At 31.9% G+C, this 24,042-nt stretch overlaps 3 protein-coding genes and 2 long non-coding RNA genes across 5 annotated transcripts; all 5 read left to right on the plus strand.

The window, feature by feature from the left end:
* The first annotated feature begins 7,659 nt into the window (after nucleotides 1-7,659).
* On the plus strand, nucleotides 7,660-9,051 carry LOC145814218 (uncharacterized). Its single transcript, XM_082910777.1, has 2 exons — nucleotides 7,660-8,632; nucleotides 8,742-9,051. The coding sequence occupies exons 1-2, from the start codon at nucleotides 7,776-7,778 to the stop codon at nucleotides 9,049-9,051; spliced, it is 1,167 nt and encodes a 388-aa protein (XP_082766903.1). The 5' UTR covers nucleotides 7,660-7,775.
* Nucleotides 9,052-9,130: 79 nt separating this feature from the next.
* On the plus strand, nucleotides 9,131-11,125 carry LOC114309336 (uncharacterized). The gene is made up of 4 exons (XM_082910778.1): nucleotides 9,131-9,251; nucleotides 9,350-10,529; nucleotides 10,620-10,864; nucleotides 11,034-11,125. The coding sequence occupies exons 1-2, from the start codon at nucleotides 9,141-9,143 to the stop codon at nucleotides 10,058-10,060; spliced, it is 822 nt and encodes a 273-aa protein (XP_082766904.1). The 5' UTR covers nucleotides 9,131-9,140; the 3' UTR covers nucleotides 10,061-10,529; nucleotides 10,620-10,864; nucleotides 11,034-11,125.
* Nucleotides 11,126-11,316: 191 nt separating this feature from the next.
* LOC145814219 (uncharacterized) lies at nucleotides 11,317-11,988 on the plus strand. The gene is made up of 3 exons (XR_014357558.1): nucleotides 11,317-11,408; nucleotides 11,506-11,601; nucleotides 11,716-11,988. It is a non-coding gene; the product is annotated as an uncharacterized LOC145814219 (long non-coding RNA).
* Nucleotides 11,989-12,824: 836 nt separating this feature from the next.
* LOC114309326 (uncharacterized) lies at nucleotides 12,825-13,422 on the plus strand. Its single transcript, XR_014357559.1, has 2 exons — nucleotides 12,825-13,064; nucleotides 13,181-13,422. It is a non-coding gene; the product is annotated as an uncharacterized LOC114309326 (long non-coding RNA).
* Nucleotides 13,423-17,249: 3,827 nt separating this feature from the next.
* LOC145814119 (zinc finger BED domain-containing protein RICESLEEPER 2-like) lies at nucleotides 17,250-20,455 on the plus strand. The gene is made up of 4 exons (XM_082910648.1): nucleotides 17,250-17,267; nucleotides 18,514-18,576; nucleotides 19,173-19,298; nucleotides 19,568-20,455. The coding sequence occupies exons 1-4, from the start codon at nucleotides 17,250-17,252 to the stop codon at nucleotides 20,453-20,455; spliced, it is 1,095 nt and encodes a 364-aa protein (XP_082766774.1).
* The last annotated feature ends 3,587 nt before the right edge of the window (nucleotides 20,456-24,042 follow it).

The raw sequence follows: 24,042 nt of genomic DNA on the forward strand, positions 1-24,042 counted from the left end.
AATGAGTACATATAATATCGAGAGAGAGAGAGAGAGAGAGAGAGAGAGAGAGTATGCCTTTAGTGGAGGTATGCTTGTGTTTTTTGGGATTTTTTTTTTCTTTTAACAAAATTTGCTAGACTACTTGATATCTTTTTTGTAAGGGGTTTGTTTGGGATGTGGGTTGGCTTTTTGACTTTTTGGCTATTTTATCCTGTAGCTAAAAAACCTCGTTTGGAATCGACTTTTTGGCTTTTTTAACTTTTGTGAGAGAAAAAATGTAATGAGTAAGAGTTTGATGTGATGTTTTGTCTTATTGGGTTAAAAAGCCTATTTTGTTTTTGTTTTTTTTTTTTGGGGGGGGGGGGGCTAAAATAGCCCAAAAGCCCTGGGCTTTATCTTCCCAAACAATGGGCAGTATGATTCCTATAATATGTGTTTTTTCGTAAATAAAAAAAATAAAGAAATCAATAATTATATTTTGATATTTGTGTGAATATTTGTCTTATATTTGATAGATTGCTTCAAAAAATAATTTTGATTATTATTTTCATCCATAATTTGATTTTGTTCAAACTTTCTACTATTTGCAAGTAACAACACAATAAGAAATAATGATATTGATGACAATAGTGAGTTTTGGTGAGGTAGATTAGAGTTTTGAAATGAGAAAAAAGATGGAAAGAAAATAATTAAAACTTGGTGAAGAAGATGAAGAGACTTGAATATGAAGAATACGTATGAGTTATTAGGGTGTACCATGAGGAAAAAAAATTATTTTATGTAGGATTTAATACATGTTGTCCTTATTAGTAAATTTATATTAGGATATAATAAGAATTAAAGTTTCAAAATTTTAATTGGGTGTACCAAGTTACAATTTGGATGCAAATAGAATCGCCCTATTTGTTTGAATAGAATAAAAGAAGATAGTCCATCTTACTTTTTTAGACAAATGATTAAATGGCTACCAATACCCGATCGACTTAATTTTTTGTGTAAATAAATGTATTCGACATACCCTAATGAACAATTCATATTGTCGAAATAGGCCTAATATGGACCCACATTAACCGAACTGGACCTCATGCTATTCTCATGTAGGGATGTCAATTTGACTTGGCCTAGCTTTAGGCCTATCGGACTTCCGCAAAAAAATCGGGTTGGCCTAGCCCATTTTTCGAAAAACTAGACCCAGGGAGTAATTAGGTTGGTGAGCCTGTGCAGGTTTCGAGTTGACGGGCCATTTTTACATCCCTATTCCCATGCAATAAAATGAAATAAATATTTAGTTTAAGATAATTTTATCTTTTTATTAGGGATTCCTTGTCAATTGACAATTGTATCCCCTGTATAACAAGAAATAACGACATTGTTATCAAATTCTTGAAAAAAAAAAGAGTAAATTACAAATACATCTCTTGACACTACAACAAAAACATACTTTAGTGACACTACACTAGTGGCATATTTTTAGAAAATGCCATAAAAAATAATATTTGGTGGCACGTTTTTAAAAAATGCCACTAAACGACAAACATAAAAGGCTCTAGTGACATTTCAATAAATAAGTGTCACAAAACTAAAACAAAAACACATTTTAGTGACACTATATTAGTGGCATGTTTTTAGAAAATGCCACGAAAAAAATATTTGGTGACGCATTTAGAAAAATGCCACTGAACCACAAACATATAAGGCTCTAGTGGCATTTCAATAAAGAAATGTCATATCAATTTTATGGCATTTTATAAAAGGAATGACACAAGAAATTTGTTTAGTGACATTTATCAACAGATGTCACTAAACTTTGGTAGCAATGGCATTTTCTCAAAAATGTCACTAAGCTAGGTAGGTGCAAGTTACTTTTTATGGCATTAGGCAAAAAGTGTCATAAACAATATTTATAGCATTTTGAAAAATGCCACTAAGCCAAAAATTTTCCAAGCTATATAATGGCATTTTTTGGAAAAACAAAAAATGACAATATATTTTCAAAAAATTTAAAATGAACAAAATAAATTAAACTCAATATAACATATTTTTTTAACTGTACTTGTTACATGTATAAAATTGATCAACGACTTTATATGTCTAAACAAGAAAAAAAAAAATCCAAATTGCTCTCTTGTACAATGATAAAGTTTCATGAATTTTAGTCCCTCTAGTTTCAATTAACTCGATTTTCACTCTGAAATTACGAATTTATCTCAATTTCTTTCAGTTGCTTATAATTGTTGGGTAAATTACATCAATAATCCTTACACTTTGTTCTTCCATATAGTTTTAATTGATTCACTTTTGACACTTAATTTTAGATTTTACCCAACAATTTAGATTTATAATTGTTGGGTAAATTAATTATTTTTTATTTCTTAAAAATAATAATTTTTAATTTTTAAATTTTCTTTCTAAAAATCAAACTATACGTAGCCCAAGAATCTTTTGATAAGTCATTTCTTACGTTGGTAACTTATTTAATTATTTGTTCATTTTACGACATTTTTATCATCTGAGACCTGTTTGGTAACCATTTCATTTTCAGTTTTCAATTTATATTTACAAAAATTTTAAAAACTGTCATAAAAACTTGTTTGATATTTTTTTTTTGGTTTATAAATTGTTGTCTCAGTTTGTAAATTTGAAAAAAAAACGTAAATTCAAAAAATGAGTTTATGTTGATTTTTAAACATAAATTAAAAAAATTTACTAACAAAATTTTTTTTCAAATATATTTTTTCCTAATTAATTTTTTTTTTCCAACTAATACTAAACGAGGGGGCAATTGGTAATGCTACTTTAAACCTTAGGGAGGGGATTATAATTTCTAAAATGTGAAGGGTGTCAATGTAATTTACCTAGTGAGGGCAAAATTGGTATTTAAAAAAATTAAATTGTTGAGAGGGAATCTGTAATGAAACTTTAAATCTCAAAGGGAAGTGTAATTTCCAAACAGTGAGGGGGAACTGTAATAAACATAAACCTCAGAGGGGTGTCAATGTAATTTACCCATATTTTTAAATGACAAATATGCATATAAGTGAAATATGTCATACTTTAAAATAATAAATTTGCTCAACTTGTTAAGTTAACCACAACAAATTCAGTAATAATTTTTTATTAAAAATATTAACAGTATTATTAATTATACTAAATTGACATAAAATTAAAAATTACAAGTTACAAGTGATTCAATAAAAAATATAAGGACCAAATATTTACTTTTTAATTTAAGATAAGTTTTTTTCCCTTCAATGTTATACAACAAAGTAAATAACAAAACTGAAGAAACAAACCAAATTTGATACAGCAAAATCTACATACCAGATTGACATAGAGACAGAGAAAGAAGTCCAAAAATTCTGAAATTGGTAAAGTAATTTTGATTTTGGCGGGTTAAAGAGGCGGGAGCCAAATCATGAAGCAAGGGTTTATCAAATGCCATCCTTATCTACCATCTACACCACAAATTTCCTGTGTTTTCATCTTCTACGATCAGAGTTCATTAGGTATTCTTTCTCTTTTTCTCATTCTCATCAAACACACACAATACCTCTATCTTTCTTACTTATTTATGATCTTCTTGTTTTAGCCATATAACTTGATACAATCTGAAAATCTAATTTTGTAACTCATGAATTTATTAATTTTCATCTTTTAATATAAAAGGTTAGTTGTAATTTACTATTATTGTTTTTATGTTGTGATTGTATATAATGTCTTGCAAGTGTTTGTTTAAATGCTTCAATGGGATTATTATACAAAACTTTCTTCCAGATTGTTGTGGTAGTGGTGTTCTTGCAATTATGAATTAGTGTTGTTTTCCTTTCACTTTTTTATTTTTATTTTTATTTGTCTTGCTTTAAACTAATAAGAGATTAGTATACTCCATTTTTCATGAACATTTTTTGTGATGGTAAGATTTTTGGGCTTGGGCTGTCGGCTTGTACAACTTTGTATGTGGGTCCTTTGGAAATCTAGGTTCATTGAATTGTAATCTCATGACATTGTGCTGACCCAAGGGCATGCTCATTGTGTCTTTAAGCTTGATGAGTGGGTTGTTTTCTGCTATAATAGGTTTGAATGAACTGAAATAAGCTGTGAAATCCACTTTGCTGGACCAAACTGTAGGGAACAGGGAGAGAGAGAGAGAGCTGAGTTTCAGATCACTACTTGTCCTAAAAGTTTAGCTCACGTGCAACCATGTCTTACATGTAGAGATGCAAATATCCATACAGAGAGGAAAGAATGCAAATGAAAGAAGAAAAAAATGCAAATGGGAACCAAATGCAAATAGAAAGACTTGAACCCAAGACCTCAACTAACCTAAGCTTTGATTCCATATTAGATCACCATTTGTCACAAAAGTTAAGCTGTTAGGAAACGAGACCAATAGTGTATATGAACCTTTCGAACTCTTAAATCCCGCATGAGTAATAATACACTAGTTTTTACTAAAAATCGTTGATTGAAGGAAAAACTAATGTAAATTAGTCGAGATGGGGGCTGTTATACAATTGGAGTTATTGGTGGAGAGTGGTAGTGTAGTGTGGTTGCAAAGAAGAAAATTGAATGTTAGAGCTACATTTGGGCTTAAAAAAGAGGCTTGGAAGCTAGCTAGGGTGGGAAGTAAATACAGAGAAGGAACTAAAGCCTTTAGGTATGCTTAGGAGTAAATATAAATGGTTTTAGCATCTAGTTTTTGTGTAACTTTTGTTTTTTTCCCACTAACATGCCTTAATGGAGGAGAGGAGCTCTCTTTATATAAAAAAAGGGTAAATCTGTGAAGTCAGATGTCCAGAATGCTTTAAAGGTGTAGATGGACAGTGAAAACAGCAGAAAAGATGGTTGCTATGAGTGGAAAGATGGATTTTACCCCTTTTTTTGTAGGTTTCAGTTGTGACAATGACTACTGTAGACAACCCATTTTGACTAGTCCTAGGACTTCGGCATCCCCGGGTGTTTTCCAATGATGAAACAGTGACATTTCTAATACAATGATGCTCTTAAAACTTCAACAGACTCTGAATTAATATTAAAAAATAAACCTGAGTTTTTAAAATGTTTTCAACTTTAACAAAAATATTATTTTCAAAATTAAGTTAGATGACCATTCATGCATTTAACTAATTTTTAATTGCCAATTTTTTTATGAACATTTGAAATTAAGTATTTTTCAATAAAAGTGCAATTTAAAATTGATTTAATGCATGAGAGTGGGCAAAATAAGTCAAAATAATTTTTGTAGCTCCAATAAAGTGGGGCCTGCACACTGCTAGTGTGTGGCTGCAAGTCGGGATTGCAGCTAACCTGCAAAAAGTATTCAAGACACTGTTCATAGTGCTTAGAACAACCACCTAATAGCCTCTAAACACTTGTGTTTTCATTCCCAAAATTCTACCTTTTTACAAACTCTTAAACTCCTATAATTTTACTTTTTGCGGCCACAAAACCCCACTAAATCCAGCTCTATAAGCCTGTGTTTGTTGCTACCAGTATATTTATCCCGGCTCACTACTTCTAGGAATGTACTCTCTACTCGTCCTACATAACAATGGTGTACGAACTGGCTTAGCAATGTCATCTTTTCCATTAGGAGCAAATACATTATAGAATTCATTTCTCTGAAAGGAACTTCTGTCCAGCTTAGCAGTAATTTTGATGATTTTTCCATTAGGTGGCCCTTAAGTTCCTGGCACTCAAATGGAATGTGGAGGAAACAATGCAGTGCTTATGATGCCATGATGTGGTAGCTGACATCCATATCCATGATGTGAAATAGAGTTGAAGATCAAATTGTACTAACCTTAAGATTAAGCTTAATATGTCCGAGAGTGAACTTGATGCTATTGTTGAATCTTGGAATCTGAATAGCAGATGGTATACTTCGCCTAGGAATTCTAGCTGTGATCAGAGTTCTCAGTGGAGTTTAACTGAGCAAGGAATGTGGACATCATTGATCTGAGCTGATAAATATAAAGCATGTCTGTGATACCTTCTTTCAAACTTTGATATTCCTCCGCCACCTTATTGGCTATCAAACTTACGTCCAAGACCTGACACACCTCAACAAAGGCCCCCAGAGTAGGGGAAATGTTATCCCCTAAAAACTAATCTTAACCTAAGTTTTACACTATTAGACATGCCTAGAGATGAAAATGTTTTCATGTATCATCATGTTATAAGCATTCAATCCAATAGTGGACGAGTACTTGTTTTTCATTGCTTATGAACTTCGCCAAAAAGTGAGTTTTCAATAATAACAAAATTTAAACCATATCATACAAATGCAGGCAACAACCATCTCTGAATTTGCATTGATAATAATGTTATTACAGAACTTAAGAAATCAATAGTGCAAACACAATACTGCAATAGTAAACTAAGTTATTCCAACTTTGACTTGTGCCATAAGCTGAATGCAATTATCAAATTCTGTGCTACCACAACTTAGAATATTTTGATCCCTTTACCGGAAAAAAGGTGGGAAGACTTTTGTTGGTGTTTTTTTTTAAACTTTTCCTGGGATTGAAAAAAGGCCTAAATTTTTTATTTTATTATATTTTGTTGTGAAGGGAGACATGGACGACAACCTAGATTTTGGATGGTTTTGGCAAATCAAAGCCTGCTTACTATCAACTTTTCTAAATAGAGTTTCCTTTTAAAATCTTTACTATAATCATGTTTTATGATTTCACTAAGTATTAAAAAGTGGAATAAATTAAAGAGAGGTACATAAGTGAAGTATTGGGTATTTGATTAGACCAAGAATTGAATTTCATTCAAGATAGGTGCATCTACCAGTGGACACAATCAAATTTAACAAAGATGCATCTAGCAATGGATGCAATCAGAATTCAGAATACTTCACCGAAGGGAAGAGAAAAAAAAAACTAAAAAAACTAAAAAACTAAATAATAGATAATAATAAAAACTATAGCAACACTACAGTAGGTAAGGGTTATTAGAGCATGCATAATAAGATATATCTTTGTATTTATCTCCCAGATGCTGCTGAACTGAGGTTTAGAACCTTCTAAAAGATACCAAGTAGAGAGAGAACTTTGGCTATTGAAAAAATAAAATAAATCACTGAATGTTATGTTTGCCATACATCTAGGTATGTAACAGAGCAAAATGATTCAGGCAACGAGGCATCCTCTAAAAAAGACAGCTATAAAACACCTTCTAAGGTTCTACATTACTTTCCTTTGATACCAAGGCTACAAAGGTTATTCATGTCATCCAAAACAGCATCATCTATGAAGTGGCATAAAGAAGGTCGCACCAATGATGGTTGTATGAGGCATCCTGCCGATTCTCCAGCTTGGATGACTTTTGACCACCTACATCCTGATTTCGCAGCAGATTGTAGAAATGTCAGACTTGGGTTGGCGTGTGATGGTGTGAACCCTTTCAAAACATTGAGCAGCACATATAGCACCTGGCCTGTAATTCTTATATCGTATAATTTGCCTCCATGGATGTGTATGAAGCAGACCAATTTTGTATTATCATTGATTATCCCTGGTCGTAGTGCACCTGGAAATAATATTGTTGTGTATTTGGAACCTTTAATAGATGAATTAAAGGAATTATGGGTGGATGGAGTAGAGACATATGATGCATCAATTAAACAAAATTTCCAATTGCGTGCAACATTAATGTGGACTATCAGCGACTTCCCTGCTTATGCTTATTTGTCAGGGTGAAGTACTAAGGGGAAGTATGCATGCCCTTCATGCCACGAAGACACATGATTCCAGTGGTTGAAGCATGGCCGAAAACATTGTTACATGGGTCATCGTCGATTCTTAGACAAACATCATGCATTTCAAGATGATGAGCGATCTTTTGATGGTACTAAAGAAAAAAGAACTGGACCCAATCCTTTAACTGGTTCTATGGCATTGGATATGTTACATGGCTTCAATATCACTTATAGAAAGATGAGTACTAATCCAGAATTACCATATAATTGGAAGAAAAGAAGCATATTCTCTGAATTACCATATTGGAAGGATAATCTAGTGCATCACAATCTTGATGTGATGCACATTGAGAAAAATGTATGTGAGAGCTTGCTTGGAACACTACTGAATTTAGAGGGGAAAACAAAGGATAATCTAAATGCACGTCTTGACTTGAAACTTCAAGGTATAAGGCCTGAACTCTATCCAAAAGAAAATGCAGCAAATAAAACCATCTTGCCTCCTTCTTGTTTCTCATTAAAGAAACAAGAAAAAGATGTTTTCTGTAAATTTTTGAAGACTGTTAAAGTTCCTGATGGTTATGCAACGAATATTTCACGATGCATCGACTTAAAGCAACGTAGAATCTTTGGACTTAAAAGTCATGATTGCCATATTTTGATGCAACAATTACTCCCTTTAGCAATTCGAGGAATGTTGAGTTCACATGTAACTTCACCTTTTATTGAGTTGAGTAATTTCTTTCGAGAGTTATGTTCTAAAGTTGGTTTGGCTCAAGACTTTATGCGTCTTGAAAGGCAAATTCCGATAACACTTTATAAGTTTGAAAAAATATTTCCTCCTAACGTTTTTGACATTATGGTGCATTTGGTGGTTCACTTAGCATCTGAGGCTAGATTAGCAGGACCTGTGCATTATCGTTGGATGTATTCTGTTGAGAGGTAAAGGTTATATTAAATTACATATTTCTTTACCATCGTTATTATATTTTACTTTTATTATTATCGAACATCATTCAAAATTTTATTTTTTGAACTTACCAAAACATAGGTACTTGAGTAGATTAAAGTCATATGTGCGAAATAGAAGTCGACCGGAGGGTAGTATGGCAAAAGGATACCTTGCAAATGAATGCTTGACATTTTGCTCGAGGTATATGGAAGGTGTTAAGACACGATTCAACCGGATGTCTCGAAATTATGATGAGAGGGGTAATGGTACCGAAAGATTATCTATTTTCTCAATGCCTGGCCGACCATTAGGTAAGGGCATGATAGACACAATGGATGATGGCACAAAAGAAAAAGCACATCGATATGTGCTATTTAATTGTGAGACAGTCAACAAATTTATTGAGTAAGACACTCGACATCTGTAATCAATTTCAATATTATTATTATTATTATTATTATTATACATACTTTTGCCACACCCTTACAAATCTTTTATATGGCATACAGGCAACACCGTAGACTTGTTTCCATACAAAATCCACGTCTTCGTGAAATGGTCATTGATCGCATTCACAGTGAAACATTTCCAACATGGTTTGATAAACATGTAAGCAGTGTTTTAAAGTTCTTTAAAATTTGATTTGATATTAACTTCAATTTCATTCCACACTTACAAAAGTTATGTCGTCAATTGTTTGAAAACAGGTTGAGGAATTGCATAATGCAGGGGATAGTCAAATAACTGAAGGGCTTAGATGTTTGGCTCATGGTCCAAATAGAATTTTCACAAAATATAAGCGATACTTGATAAATGGTTTTAGGTTCCATACTAAGGATATTGAGCAAAAGAGAAAAACTCAAAATAGTGGGATTATTGTCACGGCAAAAACACGAAGCTTTGCAAGTGGTAGAGATGGAAATCCAGTCTCTGGAGATGTTACATTTTATGGCGTGTTAACAGATATAATTGAGTTAGATTATTTGTTTGGGAAGAGGGTCGTGTTATTTAAAGGTGAATGGGTATCACAATCAGGGAAAAGACAAGATAAAGATTGCACACTAGTCAATTTTGCACGATTAATGAAAGATGTTGAGCCTTTTGTGTTGGCTTCTCAAGCAGAACAGGTAATGTATGTAGAAGACCTGAAACACAAAGATTGGCAAGTTGCTATCAAGATAAATCCGAGAGATTTTTATGATATGAATGCGGGGTCTTCTGTGGACAATGTGGAGGCATACTTGCAGAGTGTTGTATGTAATACACAAAGTGGTGATGGGGACAATAATTTTGATTTGGTTCGGACAAACATGTCTGCTGCAATTTTAGATGCACCACTTTCTCAGGTGTTGAGAGACAACAATGTTCATGATGATGGAGATGATGATGGAGATGAGGAAGAATTAGATCTTATGTGACTGTTAAACTTATTGAACATTGCTAGTTATTTATATTTGAAAACAATTCTATAGTTTCATTTTGTTCTCTTTCTTTATCATTGTTTTTGTTAATTTAATTGATTGTTTGAAGAATGAATAATGCATTTTTAATTTAACTATGTGATTTGCATATGTGGCTACAAAATATTTATTCACTATATGTTACATTTAGTCACTACCAAGATAGCAACGCAATAAAGGTGAATTCACAATTTTTTTTTTGTTAATTTTCTTCAAGTATTTTGTTCATTTGCAAATAATTTATTTGGATCATTCTAAGTTTACAATTTGATTTGTCTATTTTACTTGAATCATACTAGGATTCATCTATAAAGCAAAAGGCCTATGGACCCATATCTTCAGTTTCGCTCAGGCAATGTTGGTGAGGTTAGTGAGTCAGCTCCATCTGAGATACAACCAAATTCTAGTCAACCTAATGATAATGCAGGTATGCAAGTTCAAACCTTATAAAAATGTTACTATTTCTTCGTATATAATTTATTATTAGTATTATTATTTATTTATTTATTATAACTAGATGGTGCTAGTGGACAAAAGAAAACTAGAGGTCCCACGCAAATGCGTAATATTTGGGGTACTCGTGATGATGAGCGCCTAACAGTCAATTGGAACAAACTTAGCCAACCTGATGACAAATTGGCAACAAAGTTATCATCGTTCATTGGAACTATTGTGCGTGATGGGAAAAATGCACCACTCACTTACAAGAATTGGCACAAAGTCCCAGAACATTACAAAGATCACATATGGGCACTTGTACAGGTAAATGACATAATATTGTGCGAAAGATGATCACATGTGAAAAATAGTAAACATGAGTAATGTGATTAAAACAACACCCTTTATAATTTTGTTTATTTTTAATTTTTTATGTGGGAAGATTAATTTTTTATTATTGTATTCTTCTCTCTCTCTCTCTCTCTCTCTTCAGTCAAAGTTTGATCTCCCAAGTCATGCTAGGAAGTGGGTTATGAAGTGCTCTGGTAAGAAGTTAAAAGACTGGAAGGCAAACATAAAGAAAAATTATTATAAGAACCACTTGAGTTTTGACAAACAAAAGCATTATAAAGATAGTAGAGTATATGCTGATCAGTGGGAACACCTTATTAAGTATTGGGCCATCGAAGAAGTAAAGGTATACTCGATCTGATCATTATATGTTATTTTACTTGTTGCAGTTTGGACACCATTAATTTATGCATTTGTAATTTTAGGCACAAGTGATAAAAACAAAGCAAGTCGTGCAGAGCGAAAGTATAATCATACTACTGGAACAAAAAGTTTTCCACGTGTTCGAAAGGAGCAGGTTAATTCATCTTTTCATGTTGTATATTTAATATGATAAGGTATACATAATGTGACATAATGATATAATTTATATTTTGGAATATATTATTTTGTAGAAAAATAAGTTGGGACACTCTCCAACTCGTGCTCACATGTTTAAAGTATGTTATACAAAGGAGATAGGAACCCCTGAGGCAACGAAAGCAATGATAGTATGTACCAAATAATTATGTCCATTTGAACTTGTAGATTAGCTAAAATTTCCACATTATAGTGTTGAGTTATTGAAATGTATATATTAAGTTATGTTTTTTGCCATCTTATAGGATGAAATGAATGTGAGGACAATCTTAAATGCAAATTTATCAAACAAGGGCCCAAATGATGCATTTGGACAAGTGATGGGTAAAGAAAAACATGGACAAGTTTGCATGTATGGATTAGGTGTCTCCCCATCTAATTTATGGAGAGATACATCTAGTCATAAAGCAAACCAAGACACAACAATGGATGTTATGGAAGGTGAAAATTCAGAGCTAAGGTCCAAAGTTTCCCATGTTTAGCATGCTCCGAATAACTTGACAAACACATCTAATCAGGTAATTTTTTTAATAGAATTTATAAGTTATTAATGTTTTCCTACACTTATATATGCATACATATGTCTATGCGTGTGTGTTTGTAAAATTAAATAGTTCAAATTTGGTTAGGCCACAATAACTTCTACTCCTCTCGACATGGCTGCTCGACATCAAGCATGGTCTTTGTCATCGATACAAGATGCTTCTCTTACTCAGGTACCTACTAAGAGCTAATCATATATATCACATTATTTCCAACTTTATTTTAGAATACCATGCAACACTTATTTTACAATTAACCAAGGAATGAATATTACGGACATAAATTTCATTATTTAAATCTAAACAATATGTGCTACATAGTCTAAATCATGACATGACAAAGTTTGTGCTATTTTTTTTAAAAAAAATTAATGTAATTTTCTTCTAAAGCTTTAACAAGACATCTCTCCATCATTTATTACTGCATGGCCTCTTTCTGATTCTCTCAAAATATTGCTTGAAAGTAATTAGTTGATTGTCATTTTTCACAATTACATTTGATTTACATCGTTGAGGTTAGGTGATCCTGATATTGATAATGGACATGGTTTTGATTGTCGTTGATCAGTGCTTTTGGTTGTTATTGATTTTTGAAGCTATTGTTTGATATGGTCTAAAGTTTTACGGTTGTTACTTTTATATAATTTGTTGTAGTGTAGTGAACCAATTAAGTGATTAAAGCATTTAGCTTGCTTATCTACTATAGAAATCCATATCACTTTCAGTTGTGATCATCTTCACTCTAGCACTTTGTACTAGTTTTTTTTTTTTTAAATATACAATTACTTAAGTAGTTAAATCTTGATTTACAGGTGGGAGATATAGTTGTTCTAAAAAGTATCATTAGGCCAACAGAAACAGTTGCAATCGGAGTACTTAAAAGCACAGACACATCTAAAGAAGTAGAAGGGAAAGAACTAGGACTTGACTATTGGGAGGTACATGTTCAATTGCCAATCAAACCTAATGAGAGCTTGATCCGATCATATGGACTTGTCAAAACAATTGGACAAGTTATTGGAGCTCATGTTGCTTGGCCTGCTCCATTTGTGGTATATTTCTTTCGTAAATACTAATTTTATTAACAAATTTATATTAACTTAATATAGTTTCAATTACCTTCATATGTTTATCTTTTGGATGCAGATTGTTTATCTTTTGGATGCAGATTTCACAAGTTATGGATGCTAGTCGAGAATATTTATACAAGTGAGGTTGAGAATTTGGGAACTAATTTTATTTTTGATAATTTTTCTCTCCGGAATATGCATATCACTATGGCTTTTCAGAACTTATGGTCGGAATAATTTTCTTTTAAATTGTTTTTGCTTTAACTTTGTTAGTGTGGTAGAATATTTAATAATTTTGGATTGAGATTTTAATGAATAATTGATTGTGGTTTTTTTTTTTTTTTTTTGATGTGATGATCTTATGGTGGTAATATTTGTTTATTATTATGAAAGTATTATAGGATGAATGGATGTCAAATTAATATATGATGTGGCAATTAATATTTAATTGTTTATAAAATTGATTCAATTTTTACAAGTATTTACGCATGCATAATTGTAGCTTTTAAAAGTATCAATGAAAAAAATATGTAAGTGGCATTTTATAGTAGTGATAGTAGCTTTGCAAAGTGTCACTAAAATAAGTTCCAATGGCACTTACATCTATTTAATGGCACAAATGAATTGGATTTAGTGGCATTTATGAAGGTGTTATAAATATCAATTGTGGCATAATAAGCGTCATTAAAAATCCATATCATGGCATTTTTTAGATTGCAAGTCTTCTTTGATGGCACTTGATAGCATCACGAATAGTGCCTACCACGACATTAAAGTGTCATTGAAAGGTTTTAGTCTTGATGGTGTAATGGCACTTGTAAGTATCACTAACTCTTTTTTTAATGGCGCTTGATAGTGCCACAAATAATATCTACCATAACTTTAAAATGTCATTAAAAGTTTTTAGTCATGATGGTCCAGTGACACTTGCAAGTATCTACCGTGGCACTCGTATCTACCGTGGCACCGATAGAAGTGACACTTGTTCAAAATGCCACAAGACTAAAAAACGCCATTAGAAGAATAGTTTTGTGGCACTTTCAAATGTCACTAAACTAAGAAAATGTTGTAGTGTGAGATTTGCTTAAAATACAAATTGTCTCCTGTGGTTTGAAAAATTACAAATACCTCCCTGTCAGAATTTTTTATTTAATAGAATTAATTGACAAAGTGAAATTTCTAACTGTTTACCTATACAATAATAAAATTATCAGAATTATTAATTGAAATAAAATTTTAACATTATTAAAAACTGTTAATTAACTTGATGATTTATTAATGAAATGACCTATTTATTATGAAATTAGAAACCTTAAGGGGCATAATGTGATTTTTAAAATCACAGGAGGTAATTTGTAATTTAAGTAAATCTCAGGAAGTGTGTTTGCAATTTATCCAAAAAAAAAAAAGAATTTTTTTTTTTAAAAAACAGAAAAACAGACAAATGGAGAAAACAAAAGTAAGAGAGGGTGACCACTTGGGTGACTTCTTGTAGTTGAACAGAAACTCCACCACAAATATATTATATCAAAAAAAATAAATAAATAAATAAATAGATTGAAAAAAATTTAAAGACCTATGTCAGGTATCAAAAATACTTTAAGATTAGATTATTTTCTTTCTTTCTTCTACTTTATGTTATTAATAGTAGCTAATTTGTGCAGTACACGAGCTAAACATATTTATTATAAAATAATTTTTTCTTATAAAACTTAGTTAAATTATTTATATTTTTGAATATATAAAATATTGAAAATAATCATTAAATTAGAAAAAAAGTAATAATTTAAAATTTAAATAATAATTCTAATTGTTTATTTTAATAATATTAATTGTATCGTTCCATAAAAGTATTACTTAAATCTACACATATACTACTTTTAAATAAATTATTTATATGTATTTTAATACTTTTAGCTCTATTGTGTTATAAAAATGTAACTTACACTACAACATTTTCTTAGTTTAGTGACATTTGAAAGTGCCACAAAACTATTCTTCTAATGACATTTTTTGGTCTTGTGGCATTTTGAACAAATGCCACTTCTATCAGTGCCACGGTAGATACGAGTGTCACGATAGATACTTGCAAGTGTCACTGCACCATCATGGCTAAAAATTTTCAATGACATTTTAATGTCATGGTAGATATTATTTGTGGCACTATCAAGTGTCATTAAAAAAACAGTTAGTGACACTTATAAGTGTCATTATACCATCAAGACTAAAACCTTTCAGTGACACTTTAATGTCATGGTAGACACTATTCGTGACGCTATCAAGTGCCATTTGTGACGATAATTCGTTGTAGAATAATTTGATCCGCTCTTGCAGAGACTCGAACCGCCAATCTCCCGCACCATAAACCTTATACACCACACTCTTCCCACTACACCTCTATACTTTCAGCGACCAAATTTTTTTTGGTCAGGAAATTTAGTCGTCGAATATGCTTTTTCCTGTAGTGTATATTGAGTTTAATTTATTTATTTTTAATCATTTACTGCATTGTAAAAATTTTAAAAATATATTGGCTTTTTTTGTTTTTTAAAAAATGTCATTATAAGCTTGGAAATTTTTGACTTAGTGGCATTTCTCAAAATGCTATAAAATATTTGTTTATGAAACTTTTCACCTAAGTGTCATAAAAAGTAATTTGCACCTAGCTAGTGTCCTGGCATTTTTTAAAAAATGCCATTGCTACTAAAGTTTAGTGGCATCTGTTGGTAAATGTCACGAACATAATTTTTTGTGTTATTATTTTATAAAATGCCATAAAATTGATGTGACATTTCTTTATTGAAATGCCACTAGAGCCTTATATGTTTGTGGCTTTGTGGCATTTATCTAAATGTGTCACCAAATATTATTTTTATGGCATTTTCTAAAAACATGCCACTAGTATAGTGTCACTAAAGTGTGTTTTTGTTATAGTTTTGTGACACTTGTTCATTGAAATGTCACTAGAGCCTTTTATGTTTATCGTGTTGTGGCATTTTTCAAAAACATGCCACTAAATATCACTTTTGTGGCATTTTCTAAAAATATGACACTAGTGTAGTGCCACTAAAGTATGTTTTTGTTGTAGTTTTGTGACACTTGTTCATTGAAATGTCACTAGAGCCTTTTATGTTTGTCGTTTTGTGGCATTTTTCAAAAACGTGCCACTAAATATCATTTTTTGTGACATTTTCTAAAAATATGCCACTAGTATAGTGTCACTAAAGTATGTTTTTGTTGTAGTGTTACATAAATATATATATATAAATATATATATTTCATAAGAATGAATATTTTTAATATTTAATTTTTTTTAAAAAGTAAAAAAAAAAGTTGAAGAAAACTAATTGGTAAAATATTTTAGTATGCATAATTCTATTAAGTTTTGTTTATAGGTAATTTAGATTAAGTGGAAATTTTTTAAATATTAAATTTTAGAAAGAATTTTGACAAGGGTATATTGATATGCAATTTTAATATAAAACAAGATGCGCCAAATAGGAGAGAGAAAAAACTTAAAGACAAACAATTCTTTTATTTGTTTATTTTGATAATCTTAGTCCTATCATTTTATAAAAATAGTATTTAATTCAACACATATAATAATTTTAAATAAATTATTTGTGTATATCTTAATAATTTTAGCTCTATCATGTTATAAAAATATTAATTAATTAAATATGTAATGATTTTAAATTATATTAAATTATAACACAATAAAATAAATATTCATTTGATAATTTTAACCTTTCGTGCTTAAGAAATGTAACTTAAATAAATATATATAATAAATTTATATGATATTAAATTATAACTTGATATTAGAAATAATTGTTATAAGATTAAGAGATTCTAATTATTTGAGAAATTCAATATAATGAATATTATAAATAAGATAGACATAAAAATAAGAAATCATTTTAATATTTTATTTTAAAAAAGTGAAAAAAGTATAATAAAATTAATTGGTAAAATATTTTTAGTATGCATAATTCTATTAGGTTTTGTTTATAGGTAATTTTAGATTAAGTAGAAGTCTTTTAAATTAAATTTTAAAATGAATTTGGTAAAAGGATATATTGATGTGGCTTTTTAATAAATACAAAAAAGAAAAAAAATGTGCCACATAGAAGAGAGAAAAATTGAGAATAAACATTACTTTTAACAATGGGGAACTACATGCAGGTGGGATTTAGGTAAAAAAATTATAAACACATAGGAGGTGTAAGTGTGTCTGTAGTGGGGTGCAAATGAAATATTGTAGAGATGCAAGTGTCGCACCCTTCCTTGTGTCGGTAATTTTTTTTCTCAACTCCCAGATGTATGTAGTTTTCCCTTTTAATAATATATATATATATATATATATGATAATAATGATTATGGGCTTTGATTGATGACTAATAAGAACAGTAGTGATTCATCCCCCTAAAACTAAAGTTCTAATTGAGTTCTAGTGATGTGAAAAATTACCAAAAAAAAAAAATAATGATAATAATAATACCAAAACATCACATCAGATGAGGCCTACACACACATTAGAGCTATTAGAGCTCCTTTTCTACAGCTCTCAAACATTTTCCCTAATAAGAAACCTTGACATAGAATGCTTGATACAAATTCAATTTTTGTAAATATATAGTACATTTTTTGATAGCGAAATTCAAATTTTATATTGTGGACCTAAAATTGTAAAAAAAGTTACAAATAAACTAATAAATAGAATTTGGTACAACCACATAAGGCTATGCAGTGGATTCATCGACCAGCCAGACCCCGTCCGACCCGAGCAGTAACGGATGGATGCGTGACATGTGGCGGGGGGGTATACGGGTTTAATTTTTTGTGTTTTTTCGGGTTCAGGTCGAGTGGTCGGTGATCCGCCATTTTACCTAGAAAACCCAAGCCAACCATGCCACATTTTTTTTTTTAATTTCTTTTATGCCTCAGCCCCTTTTCTTTCTAATACGCCTCAATTTTATCCTAATTTCTTTGACAGACAGACACAACACAAACACAACACACACAGACACTCTTTCTTCTCTCTCTCTCTCTCTCTCTCTCTCCCTCTCTCTCTCTCTCTCTCTTTACCCTACCCATCGTCCGACGATCTACACTGAACGGCGATCAATCTACACTAAACAGCAATCTACACTGAGGTATCTCTCTCTTTCTCTTCCTTCTTCTTTCCTCTTCTTCTCCTCTTCTCTTCTCTTTTTCTCTTTTTCTCTTCTTCTCTCCCTTTTCTAGGTTTTTGATTTTTTTACCTTTCCCCTTCTCTTTGGTTCTCGAGAAAATACATGTTCAGTAATTGGATCTGGTTATTTAGTTTTGTTTTATGATTTGTTAGTAGGTAAACGTATCTGGGTTAGTTTTTTCCTAGTAAAACACATCTTCTTGATCTTATGACTAATCTTAAATTTGGATTTTCTAGATCAGAACACAGGTGATTCGAAGAGCTCACGAAAATATTGATAAGACATTGAAAGTTGCAGAGGTTATATTGTCTCAATTTCACCTTTCTCGCTAGGTTAGTTTTGTAGATTACCTAATTATTGATGCTTCTTCATTTAGGAACTTTGTTTCTTTATTGTATTGATTTTAAAAGAAAAACATGCAGGCTGAAACTTGCTCTAGCTTATTGATGTTGAAATAGCTATATACTTGTGGAATTGATAATTTACTAGGCCTAGAAAGGTTAAGGATTATGTGTGTATGTATAGGTAAGCCTTGAGTTCCTTGGTGAAAGCTTACCACTCTATTTTTAGACTTTTCTAAGAATTTATATGTTGCCATTAGTAGTCTTTGACTCTCTGCAATGTTAGAACATTTATCTTTACATTATTTTTAGCATTCAAGGGTATCCTTTTGTTCTTTTTCCCTTATTTCTTAGGTTGCAGAACTATGTTTAAGCTTGTAGTAGTAGAGGAATAGCCCTGCGTGTAGCATTCCATTTTTTTTCTCTCTCTCATTCATTGTTTTTTACTCACTGGATCATGTACAAAGTCATAGTCAATCTGCATTAAGAAAGAAAAATAAAAATGGTAAATACATTCACTATGAAATTAATGTATTAAGAATGCTTCTTTATAGGATATTGAGAATTCTTCTAGTTTCTGTGGATTTGAAAAGCATATTTTGAATGATTTTTTATTGGTTCTTGGCAGTATATTTGATAATCTCTTAGTCATGGATCCTTTAAGCGAAGAAACCTTTTTTGTAAGTCCTAATGTTGAGCCCGAATCATCTTCTATTGACCCCTCTACCCAACCTAATGCTCCCCCTCCTAGACCACCCTTGGCCAAAACTAGTAGTAGTAGGAGATCAACATCAAAGGCTTGGGATCATTTTGAAAAGATTAAGAGTATTGATGGAAAAGATAGGGCTATGTGCAAGTATTATAAGAAAGAATATATGGCAGGGTCTAAGAGTCATGGAACAAGTAATTTGTTAAGTCATTTGAAAAATTGTCCAAAGTATCCATATAGGAACAAGTGTTGGGATTTCAACCTAAAGAAGTTGGTGAGGAGGGTGTTGTTGATGTTGTGGCTACGGCATTTTCTATAAAAGTTGCTAGGAGGTATCTTGCCGAGATGATAGCAATTGATGAATTGCCCTTTAGATTTGTGGACAGGGTTGGTTTTAAGAGGTTTTGTAATGTCATGCAACACAAGTTCAAGATCCCATCTCGATATACCGTTGCTAGGGACATTGTAGACATATACACCAATGAAAGGGAGAGGTTGAAGAAAATTGTGAAGGGGCGTAGAATTTGCTTTACCACAAGCACGTGGACTTCTATACGAAATTTGTGTTATATACGTCTAACTGCACATTTCATTGATGATGATTGGAAATTACAAAAGAGGATCATAAATTTTTGTCAAGTTAAAGACCATAAAGGAGAAACTCTTGGTAAAAAAATTGAGGCACTCTTAAAAGAATGGGACATTGATGGGCTTTTTACCTTAACTGTTGATAATGCAAGTTCGAATAATCTAACCATTAGATTCTTGACACGAACCACAAAACTATGGAATGGAACTATCTTGGGCCATGAAGTTTTACATATGCGTTGTTATGCACATATTCTAAATCTCATTGTTAGTGATGGATTGAAAGATCTTGAGTCTTATATCGTGAATGTGAGGCATGCAGTGAGGTATGTGAGGTCTTCTCCAAACCACCTTGACATTTTTAAAAAGTATGTGGAAAGCTTGAAAATTGAGAGTAAGAGTTTCTTGTGCCTAGATGTGCCAACATGGTGGAATTCCACATATCTTATGTTGGAGGCGGCGAAAAAATTTGAGAGTGCTTTTCAAAGAATAGGTGAGGAGGACTACAATTATAAACACTACTTTTTGGATAATGAATGAGGTGAGAGGAGAGAGATACATACAACCGAGGATTGGGATAATTGTAGGGTGTTTTTGAAATTTCTTAAAATATTCTACAATGCAACAAAGAGATTTTTTAGGTCTTTATTTGTTACTTCAAATACATTCTACACTGAAATTTTTGCCATTGAAAATATGATTGGACAATTAATCAAAGACAATGATCCTATTTTGTCTTCAATGGCAAAGAAAATGAAAAAGAAGTTTCACAAGTATTGGGGAAATGGGGATAAAATCAATCTCTTTTTATATGTTGTAGTTGTGCTTGATCTCTGAAAAAAAGTGACATACTTGCAATTTTGTTTTTCAATAATTTTTGGTGGAGATGTGATGAAGGTGAAAGAAATGTTAGACAAGGTGAAAAATTGTATGAGTCAATTGTATGATTATTATGCCACGCTTGATTCAACAAATGTGCATGCCTCTAATATAAATGAATCAGTAGATATGGTGATAGATGAAAATGACCCATACTCTATTGTGAACTCTCAATATAACTCATTTTTTGAGGAGCAATTTTCTAGTAGTGAGAGTACGTTGGAATTAGACAAGTACTTGGGTGATATTGAGAAAGATGGGAATAATGCTCAATTTCGTACCTTGGAGTGGTGGAAGGTTAATGCAACAAAATATAAAGTATTATCACTTATAGCATGACATGTGTTGATAATGCCTATTTCCACTGTTGCTTCTGAGTCTGCTTTTAGTATAGAAAGCCGTATACTCGATCCATTCTGTAGTTCACTTGCCCCCAAGATGGCGGAGGTTCTTGTTTGTACACAAAATTGGCTTTCAAGTAGCATTCCAATATGCATTTGACAATCAGTAGAGGATGTTAAAGAATTTAAACAACAATATGATTCAGGTAATATATACAATGATTTATTTCATTTATTTTTTATTATTCAAAATTCATTATCTTCACTTCACATGTTTTTATTGTGTTATGTTTTATGTGTAGTTGTTTCGAAATCAAGTTCATGTTTAAGCTCAAGTCCGGAGAGTAGTTTTATTGAAATTTAATATTATTGGTAAAATACTTACCCTTTGTTAAATGTTGTTAGTATATGTTTACTTCTTTTAAGTTTAAGACTTTTTAGTGTTTTCCTTATTAAATAATTTTATTTTTTTGTTAAGTAGGTTATATGGCTCATGGTTTGGCTCAAGAAAATGAATGACTTTTTTGCTTGTATTTGGACCACTATAATTTTTTTTTTTTTTTTTTTTTTTTTTGGAGCTTTGGATGACTGTAACTTGGATGCACAATATTTTTCTTATATTTTATGTTTTATGAGTTTTATGTTTTTTGCATTGCCCACTAGAACATAGATGATAGATGTGAATGTTGCATTGCATTCACCATAGCCCAGGTTATTGAACCACTGGATGCACATTAGATGTGAATAGAACTTATGAATTGCATTGCCCACACTGCCCAGGTTGTTTGTTGAACCACTGGATGGATGACCATAGGTGTGAATAGAACTTATAAGTTGCATTGGCCCATTGCCCATGTTGTTTATTGAACCACTGGATATAGATGTGAATATTGCATTGTCTTTTTTTAGGAAATGCATAATTGAATATTATGCCCAAGTTTTTTTTTTTTTTTTTTTTTTTCAGGAAGTGCACAATTAAATTATGTTGAAAATTTGTGAATTTTTAAACCGCCATACCGATTCGTATCAATCCACTCAATTCGCTCAATTAATTTTCTCTAATCTACTAATCTCGCAGAGGAATGATGGATTAAAAATTTGTGACCGCAATTGATTCGCACCGACCCCTGCAACCACACGTCTCTCTCATAGGAATGGTATAATAAATTGGTCAACATTAGTCCGAAAGACAACATATGTCCACTCACAACTCAAGTCAATAAATTACATTAAAAGTAAAATAAAATAAATTAAAATATTTGGTAATGTCAAATAAATTAAGGGATATGAAGATTTTTAAACGAAAAAATTGAGATGGGGTATTGTCATATAGCATGGGATAGTTTCTTTATCCACCCAAACTCGCATTATGACAAAATCAGAAAGAACTCTGATACCATGATCTAAAGATTTTAATAATTAAGAAATTTATTTATTGTTTAATAAACGTGATCAGTAGATTTTACCAATTAAAATAAGTATCGCATTCCACAAATTATTTTCTATTAGGATTGTAAGCTCCAATGTCATTTTCGAGTAGCAATTTATGAGATGTATACCAGCAAAAAATATATATATACACTAATTGGTTTGAAGTTTTCAAATATAGTCCTTTAAGTTTTTAACTTGTATATTTTGGTTTTAGTAATTTTTTTAAAAATATTTTAATCATTTTTTTTTTCAAGTTTTTAGATCCACTTAAGCATGAAATTTGTGTAATTTTTTTTTTTAAATTCATTGAATATAATAAAATACAAAAATATATTAAATTTATATATATATATATTTGTATTTAATGAATTTTTAGGTGATTTCAGGTTAGAAAGAGAGGCATGGTGTTGGGAGCTGGGAGAAGGAGGTGTTGAGGGCTGGTGAAAGTGCAGAAACAAAAACTATGTACAAAATATGTATATATTTGTATTGAAAGAAATTAATTCTGGACATAAACTAAAACTCATAGAATGTTGTGGGGATATATTTTCTGAATACCAATACGTGGCATGGTGACGCCGACGTGTCAGCCGAGGTGCCACGTGTCCTGGTCGTGACGCCGAGATGTTCTCGGTGAGGCCGAGGTTAACTCCGAAGATATCGGAATCCGAGATAAGCGAATAATGAACAAGAGTCCTAAGACGAAGAGGGGACTTAACCAAGATAAGGATAAAGCTGTTAGGGAGTTTATCTTTATCTCTTAAAGAGTCCAAAGTAAGCACTAAATTAGAGTTCATAGAAGTCATACTTCTAGTAGGACTTGGATTGAATATATTATAAAAGAGAGGCACCCCCGTGGGTCTAAGGTATGCAATTTATGTTTTGAGTATTAAGTTTTGCACTTGATTATCTTTGAGAGATATACTGACTTGATCGTCGGAGTGCCCCCGGGTGGAAGAACCACCGCCGGAACCTTTTCTTTCTGTTTCAGGTTGCTGAAGCCATCTATTCTGCCTGTGCTCTCCAGTTGATCACTAAGCAGGCAGTGTGGTCAGATTTTCACCCACACAATTTGGCGCCGTCTGTGGGAACGAAGGAAGAATATATGGCCAGTAACGGACAGCAGGAAAATATTGGGGATGACGCTCTCGCTGGGAGTGGCAGACCAATTGACCTTGACATTGAAGGAGACAACCACAATACAGAAGCCCGTGACCAGGGTCACGGAGAGAAAGACGTCATCCAGGAGGGCGACACGTCAAAAAGGACAGACCAAGGAAAGTACTACAATGAAGATAACCTCCAGGTATGGAGGGACAGATGCCTACGGAGGGATGAGGAAGTAAAAGAATTGGCGAACAAGTTGGCAGACCTTCAGTCAGTCGTCAACTTCATGATGCAGAATAATGTTATGCAGCCACCATACCCGCTGCAAGATACGCCGATGCCAGCAACCAACACCCAGAAGGGCGGAAG

The sequence above is a fragment of the Camellia sinensis genome, unplaced genomic scaffold (genome assembly GCF_055761805.1).
Source record: "Camellia sinensis isolate YWXY unplaced genomic scaffold, ASM5576180v1 Unanchor1, whole genome shotgun sequence".
NCBI lineage: Eukaryota > Viridiplantae > Streptophyta > Magnoliopsida > Ericales > Theaceae > Camellia > Camellia sinensis.

Bases quoted from the DNA above. Each gene is read 5' to 3' on its own strand.
- LOC114309336 (XM_082910778.1), top strand. From the start codon at position 9,141: ATGGCATACAGGCAACACCGTAGACTTGTTTCCATACAAAATCCACGT. The intron at 9,252-9,349 runs GTAAGCAGTGTT...GTTTGAAAACAG, and splicing joins CAACATGGTTTGATAAACAT to GTTGAGGAATTGCATAATGC.
- LOC145814119 (XM_082910648.1), top strand. The intron at 18,577-19,172 runs GTTATATTGTCT...GCTTCTTTATAG, and splicing joins AGACATTGAAAGTTGCAGAG to GATATTGAGAATTCTTCTAG. The intron at 19,299-19,567 runs GTAAGTCCTAAT...GTATCCATATAG, and splicing joins TAAGCGAAGAAACCTTTTTT to GAACAAGTGTTGGGATTTCA.
- LOC145814218 (XM_082910777.1), top strand. From the start codon at position 7,776: ATGGGTCATCGTCGATTCTTAGACAAACATCATGCATTTCAAGATGAT. The intron at 8,633-8,741 runs GTAAAGGTTATA...ACCAAAACATAG, and splicing joins TGGATGTATTCTGTTGAGAG to GTACTTGAGTAGATTAAAGT.